The sequence below is a fragment of the Boleophthalmus pectinirostris genome, unplaced genomic scaffold, assembly GCF_026225935.1.
Source record: "Boleophthalmus pectinirostris isolate CB_2022bp ecotype Guang Dong unplaced genomic scaffold, ASM2622593v1 HiC_scaffold_18, whole genome shotgun sequence".
Taxonomy (NCBI): Eukaryota; Metazoa; Chordata; class Actinopteri; order Gobiiformes; family Gobiidae; genus Boleophthalmus; species Boleophthalmus pectinirostris.
In genome coordinates, this window is record NW_026571133.1 from 33122178 (window position 1) to 33141619 (window position 19442).

A 19442-nucleotide genomic window follows, 5' to 3' on the forward strand; every position below is an offset into this window, starting at 1 on the left:
TGCAAATTACTGAAAAAAGCAATGGTATGACATTATTTAAGATTGTTTATTCAAGGGAAAATATAGATTTCTCTTTTCACAAACACCTTCACTACAGGTACCCTGACAGGCGACACATATGTTACACAAAATAAAATATATAAGAACACTTAAAAAACAAGCTTTTTACAAACACACAAATGCATCACAAATCCACACAGGCTTTTCAAAGGGTCACAACATACATGATCACTTGAGATGACTGGAAAAGGCATGAGGTTCCTATTTCACTAATAGCATATATGTTTCATTCACACTTTTAACTATACATAAACTGGTTGAATTACAGTTTGTCTCATTGCCAACACACAGAAAAGGAGTGTCTGCAAAAATCATCAAAATGCGACAAAAGTGTGTATAGGCAACTGCACAAAACTATAACTAGTAGCTTACAAAAACAGAGCCAGCTAACCAGCAACAAGCTCATGATAAAAGTTTACAAAATTACATAAGGTAACACATTTTTTAAAACTTACAATACAAAATACAAATTAATACTGTTTAGAAAGGAGACACCCTCAAAGCAGGGATTGCCACAGTCTAGAATACTTTAACCCCATCGATGTTGTACTAGAAGTGCGTTGTACTTGCATGATTTGCTTTGAACAATACACAGTCAAAGTGCACATGGAAGAAATAATGTTGGAGGCACTGTTCACAAATAATATCTTGTACAGTAAATGTTTTATGCATACATTAACATAAATCGCTGATATTTAGCATTCTGGTATACTCTATATTTAGCTTCACCATAGACTAAAATGAGTGGTCAAATTTTGCCATTTCTGTGGAAACTTAGAATATTATTAGATGATAGAAAGCAGGCAAGACTAAAGCTATTTTTATTGAACAAAAAATGCAGCAGGTTCAAAAATGCCTCTTTGCTATTCATGAGTATCATCTTTCTGTTTATAGGCAATATACTGGGGATTTTTGACCATGCAAAAGATATAATTTGAATTGAAATTTTGAATTGTTAATTGCTATGGCAATGGTACTAAAAAATGGAAAATAATATTGAGCAATGTTTTATTTTTCCGTATGAGGTTTATGTAATTGTTAAGATGAATGTTGTGATAGAACAGTCTAGCGCTGCTGAAGCCACATTTGAGGGCCATCTCCTTCTGTTAAGTGCCTTTGACAGAGTTCGTGTGCAAAAAGCATCTCTGATAAAATAATACAGTCTTCTCTTGTAAAATCCTTTGTCTGAAAAACGTTCAGTCCTTGCAGATTTACAAGACAGTAAAGGGGTGTAAAGAAGATGCTTGGCACTGATTGAATACCATCGAAGATTGCGAAGTCAGTTAGCAGTAGTTCATCTCCACTGATATGAATGATGACTTATATAATATCTTGATGGCGGTAGCTGCACATCGGGTTTTATCCCAGTCCAAAATGTAACACTTGGCTTTGGGAATGATATACTCGGCAATATACTTTATGTGATTGGCAGTTATATACACTCTGCAGTGCAAAGCAGGTTGTCCTAGTTTAGGATCGGTTCTCCCTGTGCAGAAGGGAGGATCTGAAAAACACAAAATGAACAGATTCTTAGCATGTTAAGAAGTAAGTAAAACTGTCATTTTTTAAAATTATTAAAATCTATGCAACATCAACATGTGTGTCGTCATATTAGCTATGTGACTGATTTTTGTCCCCAATATCCCTCCTCCTTTTTCCAAACAAAGCAATATATAATACATGTAATAAAAACACACACACATAAGATCACCAAAACAAAAAAAAAATACATGTTGATAGATAACATCGCAAAATTAAAATAATAATTATAGCTTTCAAGTTTGTAATTATACCTTAGTGATCTCCTACTATCCTTCTCCATGTTGTTCTCAGGCCCTTCACTTTCATATGAAGCCAAATGTAGCTCTGTTGAAATAGATAAAACAATTAACCCTCTATTCAAAAGTATTTCAAGTTTTAGTTGAAGTATTTTGTACTAACCATCTTCACTGAAGACAGGAGTGGTGACCAGGTACTGCAGTACACGTCTGTCTCTCTCAAATGGACACACCACCTGACGCCAGACCAGGAACTCGCTCACTTGCTTGGCCAGCTCCCATAGTTTCTGTTCAGAGAGGAAGATAAAGAACTTTATAATGAGGCTAACAGCAATGCAAGTAACCCACCCATATATTGAAGTACTCATATTATTTATTAATGTATTAGTAGCAGTAAGGTATAATTCCTTATCTATATAACATTATGTCAACAGAGGATTTCACAATCCATATAGGTTTCTGCCACAAGGGGGAGCCATTGCATTTGCATTTTCTAACTTTGTGAGGCACCATTATTGTGACCACTTACATAAGAAGAGGCGTAACCTATTTTTATAGTGGACTATATATAAGTGGACTCACCTCAAAGTTGATGTGTCCATTTTGCAATCTGCTGGCACAGCCTTCATTTAGGAAGTAAATATCTTTGATGAGCAGACTGAAGAAAGGTATCACAATCTGAAATACAAGAGAGTAGTTTTTAAGTCCATGTTTGTCGTTACATAAGACTTGTCCGAAGCATAATCTGAACATGCTGACCTTTTCCTGACTGCTGTGTGCCGTCTCTGACCGTTGGGTGGCGCCACGGAGGGCAGTACGGTAGTTACTGAAGTTACTGGATGGGTCCATTTGATGCTGTGGGATCAAACAAAATTTTGAATGAATCAAATATTGTTATGTCTGGCTTTCAACTTTTCTTTCCCTTAAAGTCCAACTGTACAACATTTCAGTTAATAAACAGACTAAAATACAATATGGGAGACAGGAAAATGATGTGCCCTAATTAAGAGTTAGGTCTGTGAAGAGGCAAGCCTGCTCACAATCAAGGATAAGGTATTTTTGAGTAATAAAAACGCTGTACTGAAATAAAGACTTTATTTTAGTTTTATTAGCTTGAATGTTACACAGTTTGACTTTAAGTACATTTCTAGTCTACTAACCTCTAGTATGTCAAATTTATCGGTGTTGACTTTACTCCAGGTTTTCTTCAGCCGTGAGACAGGGCTCATGTTCATTCCAGCTACACAGAAAGAAGACATTGTTTTAATTTATTGTATTACAGGGAAATAAAATAAACTCTTATGGGGCTTATAATATCCTGAGAACTGAATGCGCTCCAAGGAAAGCTCTTGTCTTCTACTTACTGATGATTGCCATGAGGGAGTTGAAGTTGCCAATGTTGAAGCACTCTTGCGCCACATCGATGAAAAATTCTATGATGCGCGCCCTGTGTTTCTTTTTAGCCGGCTGCAATCAGATTCAGAAACAAGCTCTTGTCAGTAACTCATCTTGTTTGGGTTAAAAACATTGCATAAGATTCTAAAATGGAGGCAGACGGGCGTCATACCATGCAAATCTCCGTGGCGACGAGGTAACTGAGTCGGTTGAACCAGTTGACGTAAGCCTCCAGGTTGTTGGTTTTACGCTTACGGAAAAAACCCTGGAAATAGACACGGGCTATGAGTAAAACATCACATTTATTTGGCTACTATGTTTAAGCTGGTCGTTTATGTAAATGAAACACACTGGCGGGGGAGTAAGGCTGAACTGCTGACTGAGAAGCAGAGGTGGCAGTATTCTACTCTCAAGATAAAGAAGATTTTGTTTAATGAATTTTTATTGTCTGCTACTATTATCGACAACCACAGAGTCTACTACAACAATTAGGCCAACTACTACTACTAAGTGTCTAAGTGGGTTAATTGTCTTGCCCAAGAACACAATGAAATGCACTGTGGGCCAAATGCAGTACCTGAACTACTGCTGTCCCCCAACTACTCTTACTACTGCTTCTACTACAGCTACTCCAAAACATGTTCAGAAAATACACTCAACTATGTATACCCTTTGAACCCAAATAATACTTTAATAACAAATAATACTTCAGTGTTGAAATACAAACTGCTTTTCCCTTCCTCCTTCCAACCGCAAAACAGCAGTCCTGCATTGGAGTCGGGCATGATCTATCTTGTATTTCCATCTCATTTACATATGCTCAAGCCTGTTTTTGCGAGCCTCAGCTGTTAGGCGCAACCTGTTTGGCTGGGAGACTTTTATAAAACATTATTGGGGGAACACAATATAAATAAACTTGACCGAGCAGTTATGATGTAATCCGGGAGATTCATGGCTCTATTAAAAGCTTACACAACACAGCGGCCCACTCCATTCCGCTCTCTCAACTTCCCTTGTTGCACTTCTGGACCCCTTGCATTGACTCAACCACTTTTAAACAAAGTGGGTCTTATATAACTGCCCGGACATCTTGCTAATGTTAACTCCCCACAGTTCTGATAGAGGAGATGCTTCAGCTGACAACATGCAGGAACATTTAGAAGCTCTTTACATATACTTAGAACATGAGCACAATGGTACTTTGATATGGCACTTGGTAAATGTTCAAATGCCCAGTCTAAAAGTACTAAGTGAAAATCTGTGACAGTTTGACAGTGGGTGTTATATGTGACAAATGCAAGCAGTAGAAAGTGGCCTTCTAGGCATTTTAATACATCGTAACTGTCTGATTCAATCTTACCACCAAGGTAGTAATATGTGATTAAAGATGACGCAATAAAATATAGCTTTTTTTTAAAATCACAAGAACTTTAAAATAGCAAAAATGCATGATTTAAAGGTAAAATGTTATCTTTAATTGTAACCTGCTGACTTACTACTAAATAACTTACTAGCTCACATAGCGACAATACAATATTTTTGATCAAATACAGCTGATCACATCGTATAGATATGGTAAAGTTTTAAAAATGTGTTTTCTTTACAAATTTATTTCGTCTACTATTATGGCCTTCCTTCTTGACCATATTAGTTGTGTGGCCTTATGCAATGTTCTAATTCTGTGTACGGAGATGGCTTCGTTTCACCACAAGATAAATCCCAGTTAATCCCTCTCTAATAGACAGTGACCGGTCTAATCCTTTGTACAGAGGTAAAATATCATGTCTCGCCGGCCATGCTTATGCAATGAGTCATTAAAGCACAAGTACCTTCTGGTTCTCTAGAGGGTCCTTCATGGCAAATGTCTGAATGAACTCCTCAGGGCCGATAAAACTCAGTCGATCCTGCAAGAGAAAACAAAATAAAGAATATTGTGAGTACAAATGCAGAAATCATAGGGGGGTAGTTCTTACTGTTGTAACATTTTTGTTACTCTCGACACTGTAAGTCTGCAAGCTTAATATTTACAAAAAATATTTCTTGCACTCCTCCTCAAAATCTGATACTTGTAAAGTTTTGTTGTTCCAGTTCCATTAACGTCAAATTATACATCGGATGTTGCGTCTAGACATTTTGTTGCATTTGTTGCATTAGACTCTTACGGTTACTTTTACTTGGAGTAGTTGAGGTAGTTTCCCCTTTTTTTGTCTTAGGCCACTGTATTGGACTTTAACTTAAATAATATATTTGAAAGCAATAGTACATAGTACAATTTCAACTACTCTATCCACCACTTGGAGTAATAAAGGCTAAGTATAACTAACAATACCGTGCAGGCAACCATAAAAGACCACACAAATAGGTTATGAGAAGAATAGCTGTAAACCCAAATAATAGCAAAGATAAAAGTGAATGAACATGATTTAACATAAGCTGTAAACATCTGAACCAACAGTCATGTGAACTGTATTCGCCTTCTGTGCACTACAAAAAGAGAGCTTGCCAAATGTAGCTACACTAATTAAAACCCCTTGTAAAATGCAACCACGCACAACCACTTGACAGCAATGCAGGAGAAAAAAGCAAAACAAAACATTGAAAACTGGATTAAAAAGAATCTCTGAGTGAAGTGGTTTTCTGGTTTAGCCTGTAACCATCTTACCAGCTCGATGTGCGTGAGCTGTTGTGCCAGGACAAAGGGGTCATCGCACACGCTCAGTACGTCACTCCTCTGACCCGCGGCCTGTTTGGACTTGAGCGAGGTCGGGCGCTCCAGGGCCACGTTGTTTAGGGCCGCCACCGCCTCCTCATACTGCCCCAGAGCGGACAGACGCTTGATAAGCCGCTGTGTCATCTGCTGCATGGCTCTCCAAGAATACTGCAAGGAAAACGTTCAGAACAAAAAAAATATGAAACTTTTGTGGTGAAACAAAAATGAAACCCCCAGGTAAATTTACTGTAATGTACTGTAAATATATCTCTGTTATCTAGGAGTTACATAATTTCATGTTTGAATACACAGAAACAACTTGGTTTGAAAATATTTTGATAAAGAAAGAAAAAGAGAGTATAATTTCTTAATAATGATTAGGATGCCACTGCTTTGACTAATTTAGCTGTGAGTGTGAGTGTTTTAGGCAGTGTTTTTGATGAGGAAACATTACAACATGGTTGAAATCTCTTTGTAGAATATAAAATGCATAAACATGTATGGAAATATTATGACTAAATAACTAAATATCTCTCATGGAATATAACACTGACCTCGTCCCCTCTGGCCACATGGTTGGTCATGTCTTTGAGACATCTCATCATCCTCTCGTCTCTGAAGTCATATGGAAAGGTCTCAGTCCACTCAGTGAGGAGCTGCACCAGTTTAGGCGCCACCTCCCGGAAACGGATCTAAGAGAGAGAAATCATATACAAGAGGTCAGACAGTCAGTCAGGTGGTGTGGTAATGCTCAGCTACACGGGCTGGAGGGCTGTTCTTTACACTTGATTTAGCCCCATGCAAAAGATGTCAAAACAACTAGTGAAGCAGAAATCATATCCATTAATGGCATTTGGGTTGAACATGCATCTCATGACTTCAGTGTTCCGTAGAAGTAGATGAACTCAGTAATCTAACAGAGGTACTGCAAATTCAAATTAATTATATTCTACTCTATGAACACTAAAATGCAAAATACAAAGCCAAAAACAAAAATCTAAAGTAGGAAATCTATCTCTGCTACTGAAAATAGTATTTCTTGAACAGTAAAGTATTGTTAGTTCATTTTTTAGACTATGGGGCAAGCACGGACTTCTCCATTACCACTGCAATATGTTGCGCTACTTTAAATCTACCAAATAAGACTCTCTTTGTATTTGTGTTACTTGTTGAGCTAGCCTAGTCATGTTGAACCTTCATAGAACACTTAGAAAAACCAAACAGATCTATTTGTATGGCCGTGGGTGGGAGTGCATGTGGGTGGGTAGCCAAATCACTGAAAGAGCACAGTTAATTACCAAACCCTGCGAGTACTTGTATTGTGAGTGGACCATGATGAATATACTGTATAGTCTGTCAACTGATGTTTTTTCTTTATCTAATCTTAGATGTATGTACTACCTTATCAAGCAGCGCGTCCCCAGACCGCTGCTGCTCCACACAGAGGTGGCACACACGGGTCATGAGCTCATACGGGTGCAGAAAGAGGCGGGAGCTAAGCAAGAAGGTGAACACATAGGATCTCTGTGAAACAAAACAGAATCATGGCGTTATTAGTTATAGCATACTGTCCTCGAATATCAAAAATATAGCTTCATGTATTATTTGAAGATGTTTTTCAAGACAGTTAGCTCACCAAAATGAACACACATTTGCAAAATAATTCTGTCAACTGGACAAACGTTTTTATGTGTGAATATGTTTGACCACTCATCTACCTTCTTCAGTTCTGGCAGGGTTTTGGTATGTCCCGGCCTTAAATCTGTCTTTAGGAAGAAGTTATGTACATGGAAACTAACACACCCTAATAGTTTATAGTAAGAAGTTTCTGTCATCAGTTAAGTCCATTGAACTAGGTGTGAACCTAAATGTAACCTGAGTCATATTTTGCATGGATTAAGCTAAAAACAAGATTTGCCTCTGACTTATCTTGCATTGTATTGCTAGCTGGGTGAAGCCATTCATGTGTCTGTCTATTATCCTCTGTTTGACATTTTAGTGGAGGCAAAATGAGTATCGAAATAGCCAGAACATGTAAAGTGATTGCATGTCAACAGAAAAAAATTGCAAATGTATATGAAAGTATGCTTTAAGTAACAGACTTGAGAAAGCGCTATTAAACTGGAAATAGCTAAAATTGCAAAACACTTGTCACACACTCACATCTGGATAATAGTCCACCGTGGGCACCAGGTGTTGAATCAGCGCCTCCAGCGACGCCGACACCAGGCTGTTGTCATGGTAACACATCTCCCCGTAGCTGGCGATGACCCCACCGTGCCCGTAGACCCTGCTTTTTGGCGGCGCCGAGTTGTTATGGCATGACTGCTCACTGCCGCTACTGCTGCTCCGGTACGAGCCACGCCCATGAGAGGAAGTGCCACCATGTTGCCTGGGGCTGTGGGGTGACACGCATCCGTTGTTGTAGTGGTGATTGTTGGTGGTGGTGGTGGTAGTGGTATTGGATGATGACAAAGAAGAACTACGGTACGACGTATGGGGGATATCGTATGGGTTCTCGGTCGCCACGTAAGCACAGTTGTAGATGTTTTCCTGGGTTTTGGTGCTTGGCTTGGGCGCGGTGTTGCTCCGGTATGGGCTGTGGGGTTGTGGATGGTGGTTGTTGTTGCTGCTATTGCTGGTGTAAGGGCCACAGGAGTTGAACTTTCCGGCGTAAGGAGTAGTGGGAGGCATGATGACCTGTGGAGGACATGGAGTAGTCATGAGTTTGGTGCATCAGGAACATCAGCATGACCGTGAAACTATGTAACTGCTGTGTTGTTGAACTAGGTTACCATGTTCACAAGTTTGCAGCCCAAAACATGTTGCAAAATGGCAAGATAACAACAGCGGAATTAATTCTGAAAATACTTATCAGGAGGTTAAAAAAATACTAACTTTAAGTTTCTTTGTGAAGGCCTGTAGCTGAATTTCTAGATAGTATAATGCATTCAACACCAATCCTTCTTCTTACATCTTAAGTTCCAAACAAACACTAACCATCTTAATCGAGAAGAAACAGAAACTTGTTTTAAAGTAGCCTAGACCAGCAGGAAATTTTAAGTGAACTAAAAGTAGCCTTTGAATCTGATGCATAGACTCGCTATGTTTACTTTTAAACACAGCTAACAGTGGTTTACAATTGCTTTTGTTTCATTTGCTAGTTGTGGTTATCTGTTATAATAGGAATAGCACGGTCTAACTTCACCACCCAAATTCTATCACAGTTTACAGTCTTCAGTTTCACTAGACAAGGGTCTTCTTGTTTGGATGTGTTACTTAACATCATGCAATCTGCAATGTGACTACCCACAAATCCAATCTGTGGACTAGTATGCGTGTTACTTTACCCCTTTCATTCAATATTACACTTGGCTATCTCACAGTATACACGGCATTACACTGTGTACTCTCCAAATCCACATTAAGGAATACACAACATTGACTTCCTCTAAGACAATTTGTTCCCACAGCATCAGTTTAAGTAGAACACTGCAAAAAATAAATAGGTCTATATTTACAGTTTAACTTTGCGGCACTTGAACTCGTTGAAACTCGTAGACTACTAGCTGAAATACTTTACAGGTGAAAGTTGAAATACTTTATGTATATTTTACTTGACTTGTTTGATTGTAAATATACTTATTTTAACAGATTTTTCAATTCAATTCAATTCAATTCAATTTTTTTTTGCAGAAAAGAGTCCACCACCTGCTTGTCCCATGTCTCATGTTATAGGTTTGCCTAAAATGTTCCACAGTATGGCATTTACAGGTCAAGTTACAAGTCAAATTTGTGGAGAGACACCCCCACACCCAGTAAAAATGCATGTTTTTTCTAAGTATTTTTGAGCAATAAAAACATAAATAAATAATTCAATGACTGCACTAAATAAATAAACCATACCAACAATACTGAAACAAGCAGGTAGTAAATCCCCCTATGTTACATAGTTTTTCAGGGCATAAAACTTCTACAACTGTTACGTAATCCACATAAATGTTAAAAATCACATCACTTCAGCTAGCAATATAGTAGTTTATCATATGCTGCTGTGTACAGTGCTCTGACTCAGCCACTCTGGGAACGCGAGACCCAAACAAACAGTAACATGTTGTGAAAATACGTGTTGATATCCGCGCACATATGTGTCATTACGTCTAATCACATAATGGTAGCCCTCCTCTGCTCCCTCCTCACTTTGAGCTTTTTAATGACACCCCTTGTCATATTGACTTTCCCTTTTACGCCAACAATGCACCCAACAAAGAGCGTGCGGTGGCTGGTTTATGGGTGCATCTGTCATCTGTTGGACACTTGTTTTGCACAGAACAGACAAGGTGGGGGCGACAGATGGGTGAGCCTTAGACCGCTACGATTTTTAGTCTTAATGGTGTAGATAATTGGATCTGAGGGAAAGCCGATACCAGATCAGAACCAAAGCATGCTTTAACACTGGAGCCACCTTTATCCGACTACTGTTGTTTGTCTGCTAACCACATGCTGGGGTAAGGCGAGCCAGACAGCCCCCATGCCCCCCAACACACATACAGTAAGTATACATGCACTGCTCTCTGCTAATGTTGGCACCACATAAAAAGTACAAAGTAAGTAATTCTAATTCTGAGTTGTAGTTTTGGACATTTATGCAGACTCCAGCAGCAGTGATTCATAGAGCTTTTAAGGTACCACTGGGACCATCCTCAAGTGTTTTTTAGGCATTTTGGACGACACGTTCTTATAATTCATAACCCCTTTACTTCAATAAAATCAAGTTTAACTTAACTGGTCCCCTAAGGTGGAACAGTGAGCAAAAATCAATTGGCTATATATAAACAACTAATGTTTACTAACTAACTAACTAACTTAATGTTTTTGGAGGAAACAAATGCACATTTTAAAACATGAAGAACATTTTTAATCTATACCACTGGGCTATGCAATTAATACAGTTTTTATAATGTGATTTCTAAGTTTTAAAAGATCATCTTGGATCTCGTTAATTGAGAGCTCTACAGCTAATCCTCTATTAAAGCATTTGGTTTGAAGCCAAATTCAGACTCTAGAAGAAAAAGAAAACTTAAACTAATTAATGTGTATAAAAGTGTGTAATGTTTATGTTCAATAAATGAATACTGAAAGCCATATTTAAATCAAGATCAATCAACATAAGAAATCATGATTTTTTTGTTGCATCGTCAAGCCCTACTACACCATCTTTGCTCTTATTTACCAAGAGTGCCATTATTAGTGAAGGCAACTTATGCTCACACTGAGACGAAGTCAGCAGTCAACTTTTGTTTATCCATTACAGCACTGACGGAGGGAGTGCCAACATCTTAGCCCATACACACACATACACGCCCTAGTCTACAATGGCGCCAAACCCCAAGCCAGAATTTCATCCAAATGCGCGTCTGGCCTAAACAAGTGACACGCACAGATGTATACCACCGCGCTTGGGCCCTCGCCAGAGTCCAGCCCAGTGCCAGTCTGCCTTCTGAACCCTCTGATCCTCCCCGGCTGTTCTCCTTCTAACGTGGTTAAAAGATTACACTGGCTTATAGATTCAATCCACCAACTTGGGAGAACTCAGGTGGTCCGGTCCAAATAATTTTTTCTAATAAATTGAGTTTGAAAATGTCCTCTTTCCTTACCTCCTCCATGTGTCTGTTTACATCTGACCTTACATAAGTGGGGACGTATCCAAAACTTGAAACCTCTCATGGTTTTTTCCGATTTCCTCAAGCGCTGACCCAAATACTTGCGGCTTTCCTGAAATTTTAGCCCACTAAATCATAGGTTGGGATTGCTTCGGATGGCTTAATAATGATACTGTATGCATTCTTACATAGTGAACGCATTGTTTACATATGGACTGTTTGTGAATGCGAAAGGACTGCTGCTCTAGAGTGGTACAAATCTGAAATGTATGGTTTGAGATTTCTTGAATATAAGAACAAGTACCAGTACCAATGATATTTTCTGAGGTATAGTCAGACCTGCTCAATGATATAGTTCATCATAGATTAATAATTGTGGTCAGAGGATATTGAGGTCGGAAATGTGGGAAGAAGCCTTGAGGACAAGGGTGAACAATTTGGGGAAAATCCATTTGAGATATTTCAAGCAAGAATTGTGATTAGATTTGTGATTTGTCTTAATAATAGGACTCTGTTCAAAATGTCAAACCTGTCAAGAAGAATTGATAAAAGGATGAAATGACAAACTAATACAAGAACCATATTTCACATCAACATATTTGTACAGGTCTAAACAATAGGTTAGTAATTTTTATACAGAATAAATTCATATTTTTTTTATTTGTGGAGGAAATTATGGTACATAAAATTGAACCCTTTGTGTTTTGCCAATTACATCCATTCAAATGTTGATTCTGTTTCAACTGCGATTAATCTTGCAGCCTTACTTGAGAACTAAAGAGGATTTACAAAAAGGATGTTATAAAAAAGACTAGTCCAGGAAGTTAGTTGGCTTAAAAAATTAGGCTGCTGAGAACTTTAGTTAAGAGACAATTTCTGGCATATAAACTGGGAGAAATCAAACTTTATACAACAACAAAAAAACCTCCCAAGGCAACAACAACTTTTCAATTGCATGCTGTTGCTTTGTTTCTAAAGTTGTGCTGAAATCCAAATAAAATCTCATGTGTTAAAAAATAAAACTGCCTGAAGCGGATAAAAAACCCAACACAGTTTATCAAAAGGTTAGGACTAATTGAACTTTTGACAGGGCTGCAAGCAAAAATCTGTTAGAAAAAACTACTGTAACATATCCAAAATGTTTCAAAGCATCTCATCCAACACACACAAATTGGTGGTTTGGGCAGCGCTTTGGTCTCAGTACTACTGCATGTGAACGCTTCCTTTTGTCTGGTTTTGGTTAAAATGGGAAAGGTTTAAGAGCTTCTTTGGAGATTTCCCAAGCCTGACTGGAATAAATAGATTGGGGTAATCACTGGTGTTCATCTAAACGCTTTGTACTTCACTCTTCTTTCTATCGTGTGAAGTGACTAAGTCTTTAAAGTCCAATCTTTATTAGAAAGAGAGAGATAAAACTGGATGTAAACAGTTTGTACCCAAATTCGCATTACGTGGTCTTCAAAAGGTACGCCCTGCTATCTGAAGCCAGTGGAGGGGGGAGGGACGAGAAGGAGAGAGGGAGGGGGGCAGTCCGTCAACAATAGACGTATTATCTGGCCTGTCATGGCTTTAACAACCGCACAAAGACCCCTAGGAGGAGATCACAGGGTGTTTGCGGTACATCAGACGGGTACAGCAGCTTTTCCCCAGAACTCTGCTCACCGTCGGGCACAGGGTTGCCTCACCTCCACAGACAGCCAGCCTGGGAGTGGAAGCATGCACCAGTCACACCATTAAACCCGGTCCCTCTTTACAGCATGGGGTAAGAGGGAGGGACCACAAGAGGGGACAATGTGGCTGCAACCGTGTAAAATATGACTGCAGTGATCCAAGTGATACTGAAAGTAGCATGTTGAGCCAGGGAAAGCACGTGGTTATTTGGAAATGGGGAAGGACAGTTTTGTTTTGGAACATTTACAGGAAATGATAAAAAGAAAGTTTGAAAAAAGTGATTTGGGAGACATGTTTGTTGCCATCTCTTCAAGTGGACTGTAATAGGTAATTAAGGGCAAAATTACTTTATCCCGGATATTAGAGTTTATGACTGATTAGGTTCAACTTTTTCTAATGAAAATATCACAGAAGGTCACAGTGGTACACCATTCTCACAACATTAACAACTTGGAGTGAGTGGTCACTATGACAGGTGATCCTGACAAAAGTTAATACATATAGATTTGTTCTTAAATTAACTCATTATATTCACACCATATTATTGGCAAAAACTGAGCTAAAACCTCCCTGTAAATGTCTTTGTTGAGTATTGTTACCCTGTAGTCATTACCAAATGGTAGACAACAACTCAAATGTGTGCAGCGGAGGTGTTAAAAACAACATTCAAAAATTCAAAAGGGTGTTATTTCTGGTCTGAACAAGCACAAACCAGCATTCTGTCTATATAACATGTTCTGTGACAGTTAACAGCTAACTTACTTATTCCAAATTCAAAGCCAGTTCACCCAATGAGCATCTCAAGACCCCATGTCCCCCCTGATGAGGACCAACAAGAGACACTAAAGACAAGATTAACTGAACTACACAAACTAGCTTTTGTACGTCCTAATGAAATAACCAGGTAAAGCCCCTTGCGAATATACTTTCTTTCTTCACAGCGGGGGAGAGCAGCACAGAAACAAAGCTGTGAGCAGGAGCAGTCATCCATGGAGCTATCTACACCTGATAAGAAGACTCGTAAAGGGCGTTTATCACAATAGTTATGGGCAGACGTAATCCAGCCATATCTGTTCCTCTTTGCACCCGGTGTACTTTGGCTCTAATAAGTCACAGCGTGTTAAAGGAATGCGAGGGAAGCCTGTCAAGATCAGTCCAAAATAAATGAGGTTATAATATAAAGTCTAGACACTCACTTACTCATGCTTTGCAAATATATAAGAAAAGCTGGATGAACAGAAGCTTAAATGGTGGTTTTTGCAACAATCTTAATAGGCTATTGCTTCAGTTTGTGGATTTTTATGGTATTTTCCAGAGCTAGACCAGCCAGGTGAGCTTGTTTAAACATCAGGTGTGGTGCGTTCATGGCATGCTGCCTGTAATTACCTTTGGCTAGATCAAATGAGACTTACTAGGCTTATTTTCATTGTAGTATGAATGTAATCCTCCTACAAACCATTAAAATGCATAATCAACTATTTAATAACAGGGGCAGTGAATGATGCTTTTAAAATTTTATGTCGATTAAAAAGGGTATATAATTTAGCAATATGCATGTTATTATAATTAAGGTAACATGTGTAGAAATCTTTTATATCTCTGATCTTAACATGAAATTAGCAAATTAATTTTGATACTGTGCCCAGATACAATGCCAATTTCCTCTCCACTCAAAAGAAATGAATGACAGCCAAATGCTCAGTACAAATGTTACCTCCAGATGTTGTTTTGTTCTTGTTCGTTGTCCAAGCATGACAGCCATCAACCCAAGTGTTTTTGGATGGTTTACTGCAGTCTTAAAGCATCATTACCCATAGAATCCTTTAGTCACAGTGACATCCCCACCCATCATAACTAATGCCACTGCAACATAATACAGTCCAAGTGGTCATTGTCCTTGGTGTACACCCTTAAGGCCCATAGCTGTTGGGATAGGCTGCTTCCCCTTTTCTTAACAGGTAAAAACAGACAGTAGAAGGATAATGCAGTTATAATTCTTTACATATTGCCTTTATGTTAAGAGATAGCCAGTATTTTAAGTTTAAGAGTAATTAGTTTAAGAGTTATTATAACCTATATTTTTAGTAATGTCAACTCTATGTGAATCTTGAGAATATTTTGATAATTACTGACTATGAAAAACCAAAAATCTCAGTTTCTTAAAGGGATAAGTGTTTTCATATTGTGTTGATTTTAATGTAAATCACTTTGATCCCCACCTTGGAATGTTGTAAAGGGCTTTATAAATAAAGCTTGACAGATTGACTCTGCATCCTATGAACAAATAATTCCTATTATAAAACTGTAATTGACTTTTCCAGGCGATACAATTTGAATATTTCTATGACTTAACAAAACATGTTAAAACAGATTTTAATTTAATCAGCACAATTAGGTCCAAACCTGTTTTTGTTTTGTTTTTCTTCTGCAGCCTTTTTTACAAGACAGCAGGCAGCCTGTCACCTGCCCACACAGCTAAACCAACGTAGCAGCGGGCAACATCGCAAATCACTCCTGACTCCCTCCACTCTGCGCTGAGTGTCATATGTGGCATGCGGCCATTGTCCAAACATCAGCTGTCAAAGCGCCCAGACTGGTCCTCAAACCTGCCTCTATATCTACAAAAGACGTGAAAAAAAACAAAACAAAACCGGAAACACTGCACAGTATCTGGATGTGATCTGACCCACAACTCGACCTGTTCCCGATGTAAAAGGAAACCAAACAATGAACACACACCTGTCCCTATGTGTTATGCACTGCAGGCTAGTACAGTATTAACCCAGAGCCAGAAGGGATAAAGAGCCACATTATCTCCTCTGCTGCTGGGATGTAATCAACTAAGCTGATCTACAGGCCTGGGATCCACACACAAACATTTTCTATTGTGTTTCAGCAAAGCAAACAGTGTGCCCTGACTACGTGTGTGGTAAATTACTTGTAATAAACCCCAATATCCACTTTTTAAGAAAGTCAAAGCTGGTTTCGACATGTTTGGATGTGCACCTAAATCCAGTTAGTCAAAAGTTTAGTGTCTGTGTGCCAATCCAAAATACATAGTGACAGAGAGACTGTGATAGGAAGGGCATCTGACATAAAACCCAGGCAAAATAGAATGTGAAGAAGCAAGGGAGACAGGGAAAACTATGTGTTCCAATGTGCTCTGGTATCAGTGTCAATGATTTTTTTTCAGAGATGTAACCTTTGAAATTGAGTCCTTATCATATTGAATTAGGTCTTTTCTGATTACAGCAAGGGCTTTCAATGACCAGAAACATTTTTCATTTACAAAAATGAAACCAAAACCGACTGAAAATATACCTTTACCTGTGACGACCACAGGTGTTTGTGTATTGTTGTTGTCACTTTTATACCCCACATTACAACATAAACATAATAAACTTTAGCCATAGCATATCCATAACATGTGACTGACTAGCAAGCTCAAACTAACAAATCCAATCAAACGCACAAATGTCAATGAAGCAAAACAGTGGCGCTTCATCTACTCACTGTACTTGGCACACTACGCTCCGTGTATCTTTACTGCCAAAAAATCTAGACTAGAGTTTTGCCAGTTGCTGGGGGACCTCGCATTGCACTTGTGTTAATTATTAAATGAGCTAAGCACTTAATCTGAGACCATTTAAACAACTTGTCATGAACCAAAGTACAACCCCAGCATTTACGCACAGCACGCACGTCATGGTTCCACTGGTTTTCATTTACAGATGAAAGCCTCTAAAAAGCTTTTTAAATTCCACTTGGCTCAGAGAACACACGCTTTCTCTCATGCTTGCTCTTCTCCCCACAGACAACCGCACAATCTGCTATTTCCCCCCACTGTACTCGCACAAACACGCCGATCCACAGAGCCTGTAGTGCGCTACGGGTTCCTGGCTGAGTCATAACACTGTAAAAGTAAAAAGTGACTGCGAAAACCCATGCTGGGCAACCGCAACCCATCGCAGGTGCTGGTGAGTAATGTTTGTTTTTGTCTGTCAGCCAAACTAATTTTACCCTCACATGGGAACAAAACAAGAAAAATAAACAAAGGTGAGACGAGAAATAGAAATAGTCCAAGTTGGATAGACTTCTGCGTTTGTCCAACGTTGAATACACAGTAATACATTGGATTCCGGAAAGCAATATTGTAATAGGCTACACTTGTCCAAACCAAGCAACATTATAACCAGTAGGTATGAAACTTTACAGCAAAGAAACATCAAAAAATATTTATAAATTTAAGTTCAACACGACCGATGCGCATTTGGATCTCGCATGGATCGCGTTTGAATGAAAACTACAACAAATTCCCGGAACAACCTACCTCTGGAATATTGACAGTATGACCGTTCAGTGCCCGAAAGCAGTCTTCAAATGAGCAAAAGGTCGCAACTATCCAAAAAAGTGTCCCGTTCGCAGTTACGTCCGCCTTGTTTTCCTTCTTCGCTTCTGCGTAAAGCGGTGGAAAACAAACCGAGCGTGTCTTCAGTAGTGAGTAAATGCGGTCTTGCGCTCCATTGTGCCTCCCTCTGTGATATTTGAGTCAATTTGAACTCACAGCGGTGTAATGAGCCACAAAGCGAGGCGTATTCAAATGACTACCACAGAGCCGGGAAAACTGGCCAACCGCGGCGCAGAGGTGGGTACCTTAAGGGGCGGCTCTCACCAATGGCAGCGGAGCAATGGGAAAATCGAAGACAACTAAATATGTGATTGGTTATCCTTCACTAAGTCCCTCCTTTCTCTTTTAACCGCAAACTGAGAGGGAGCAGCTCATGTTTTTGTTGGAGTGCAAAGATCTGAAAGGTATAAGGTTTCTACTTTGGAATGCATGCGGCTATAGACATACATTTGTAAGAAGAGGTTAATTTCATCATTGTTGCTTAGTAGGACAACATTTAGTACTGTGGTAACTTTAACACCATTAAAAACATTTGCTAACAGATCTACAATCAAGCAACAAATGGTACTGCTGGACATTTGCGCTTGTCAAACATGGTGGTCCAGACAGTTTATCACCATTTGTATTTTACTTGTCTGCAGAAATACTAGCCAGACCCATTTTTTATTAAATTTAGTGGAAGATGGGGGCCATGTGTGCAGTGCATGGCTGAGGGGCCACTATAGGTCTTCATTTCATAACATAATTGTGTAAGGCAGTCAGGGGCGTGTGCAGCAGGCAGCATGCTCCTTCAAATCTAGGTCAAATAGCCACTGTCAGATCCAACTCCCCAGATCGTCTGCTGTAAGCATACCTTACATTTCATCTGATAAAGTTATAGAAGACTTGATGTAAGATGTAGGTACATTGTATTTATTTCTGGCATTTACATCACCTTCAACATCATTCTATATTGGCCTTAATTAACAACAGACCAGCAGAGAAAATTTAGTAAAGTTAAATAAAACCTAAATAGATTAAATCAAGTTGTTCATAATCAATCATAATGTTTATATGTTACAGTCATGGCACATCAAGACATTTTACTGTGATTACTACTAAGTAACAGAACCTACAGACTGTGTGGTGAGCGACTGTAGGTTTAGAGAGTTGATACTCAAGAATAGCGTACTTTGAAAATTTATTAAAGTATCACTATAGAATCTGAAATTTCAATACATTTAAGCACAACAGTTATTAGAGGCCGGCACTGGATAAATTACACAGGAAAAAAGGCTGGATTCCGCAACTGCATCAACTGGTGCCCCTGACCTAGACCTGACTAAGCTGTGGCAACCGAAATGAAAAGCTTATAAAGTTAGTATTAAACTCAATCCGCTCAGAATGCAATTTGGCAAGACCACCTGACTATAGAGGTTGCATTGATTAATCCCTCATGAATCCTCATACAGTGTGTCAGCTCTGGTGTGAAGTACAAATGTCTGTTTTCCCAGTAGCTGTAGTTTATAACACTTCCCTATGTGTCAAAAGCAGTAAAGTCTAACAGTTTAATTGGACCTGTAGCCTACGTCAATGCTTTTACCAGACTCTTCTAAGCAAATAGGCATTTTGAGACATCGCTGCCACTGATTACTCAACTGGAGCATTACAAAAACGTTACACTAGGCTTTCAAGTGAAAACCATAAACAGTTTAAGCAAAGCAGGCTGTGATGACAACGTAGTAATTTACAGATTTTCGCTTACTTAAGGGATGTCA

At 38.9% G+C, this 19442-nt stretch overlaps 1 protein-coding gene across 1 annotated transcript; it reads right to left on the reverse strand.

Moving 5' to 3' along the window:
* Window positions 1-27: 27 nt before the first annotated feature.
* Window positions 28-17856, reverse strand: LOC110166349 (ras-GEF domain-containing family member 1B-B-like). Its single transcript, XM_020931585.2, has 14 exons — window positions 17608-17856; window positions 8107-8643; window positions 7345-7467; window positions 6498-6635; window positions 5896-6111; window positions 5063-5137; window positions 3406-3498; window positions 3203-3305; window positions 2999-3078; window positions 2598-2693; window positions 2421-2516; window positions 2002-2125; window positions 1854-1926; window positions 28-1564 (listed from the first exon to the last, which is right to left on the reverse strand). The coding sequence occupies exons 2-14, from the start codon at window positions 8635-8637 to the stop codon at window positions 1531-1533; spliced, it is 1782 nt and encodes a 593-aa protein (XP_020787244.1). The 5' UTR covers window positions 8638-8643; window positions 17608-17856; the 3' UTR covers window positions 28-1530.
* Between the last annotated feature and the right edge of the window lie 1586 nt (window positions 17857-19442).

Coding starts and splice junctions, on each gene's coding strand:
- LOC110166349 (XM_020931585.2), bottom strand. CDS start 8,637: ATGCCTCCCACTACTCCTTACGCCGGAAAGTTCAACTCCTGTGGCCCT. Junction 6,636..7,344: donor GGGACGCGCTGCTTGATAAG/GTAGTACATACA, acceptor TCTCTCTCTTAG/ATCCGTTTCCGGGAGGTGGC. Junction 1,927..2,001: donor TCCTGTCTTCAGTGAAGATG/GTTAGTACAAAA, acceptor CTATTTCAACAG/AGCTACATTTGGCTTCATAT.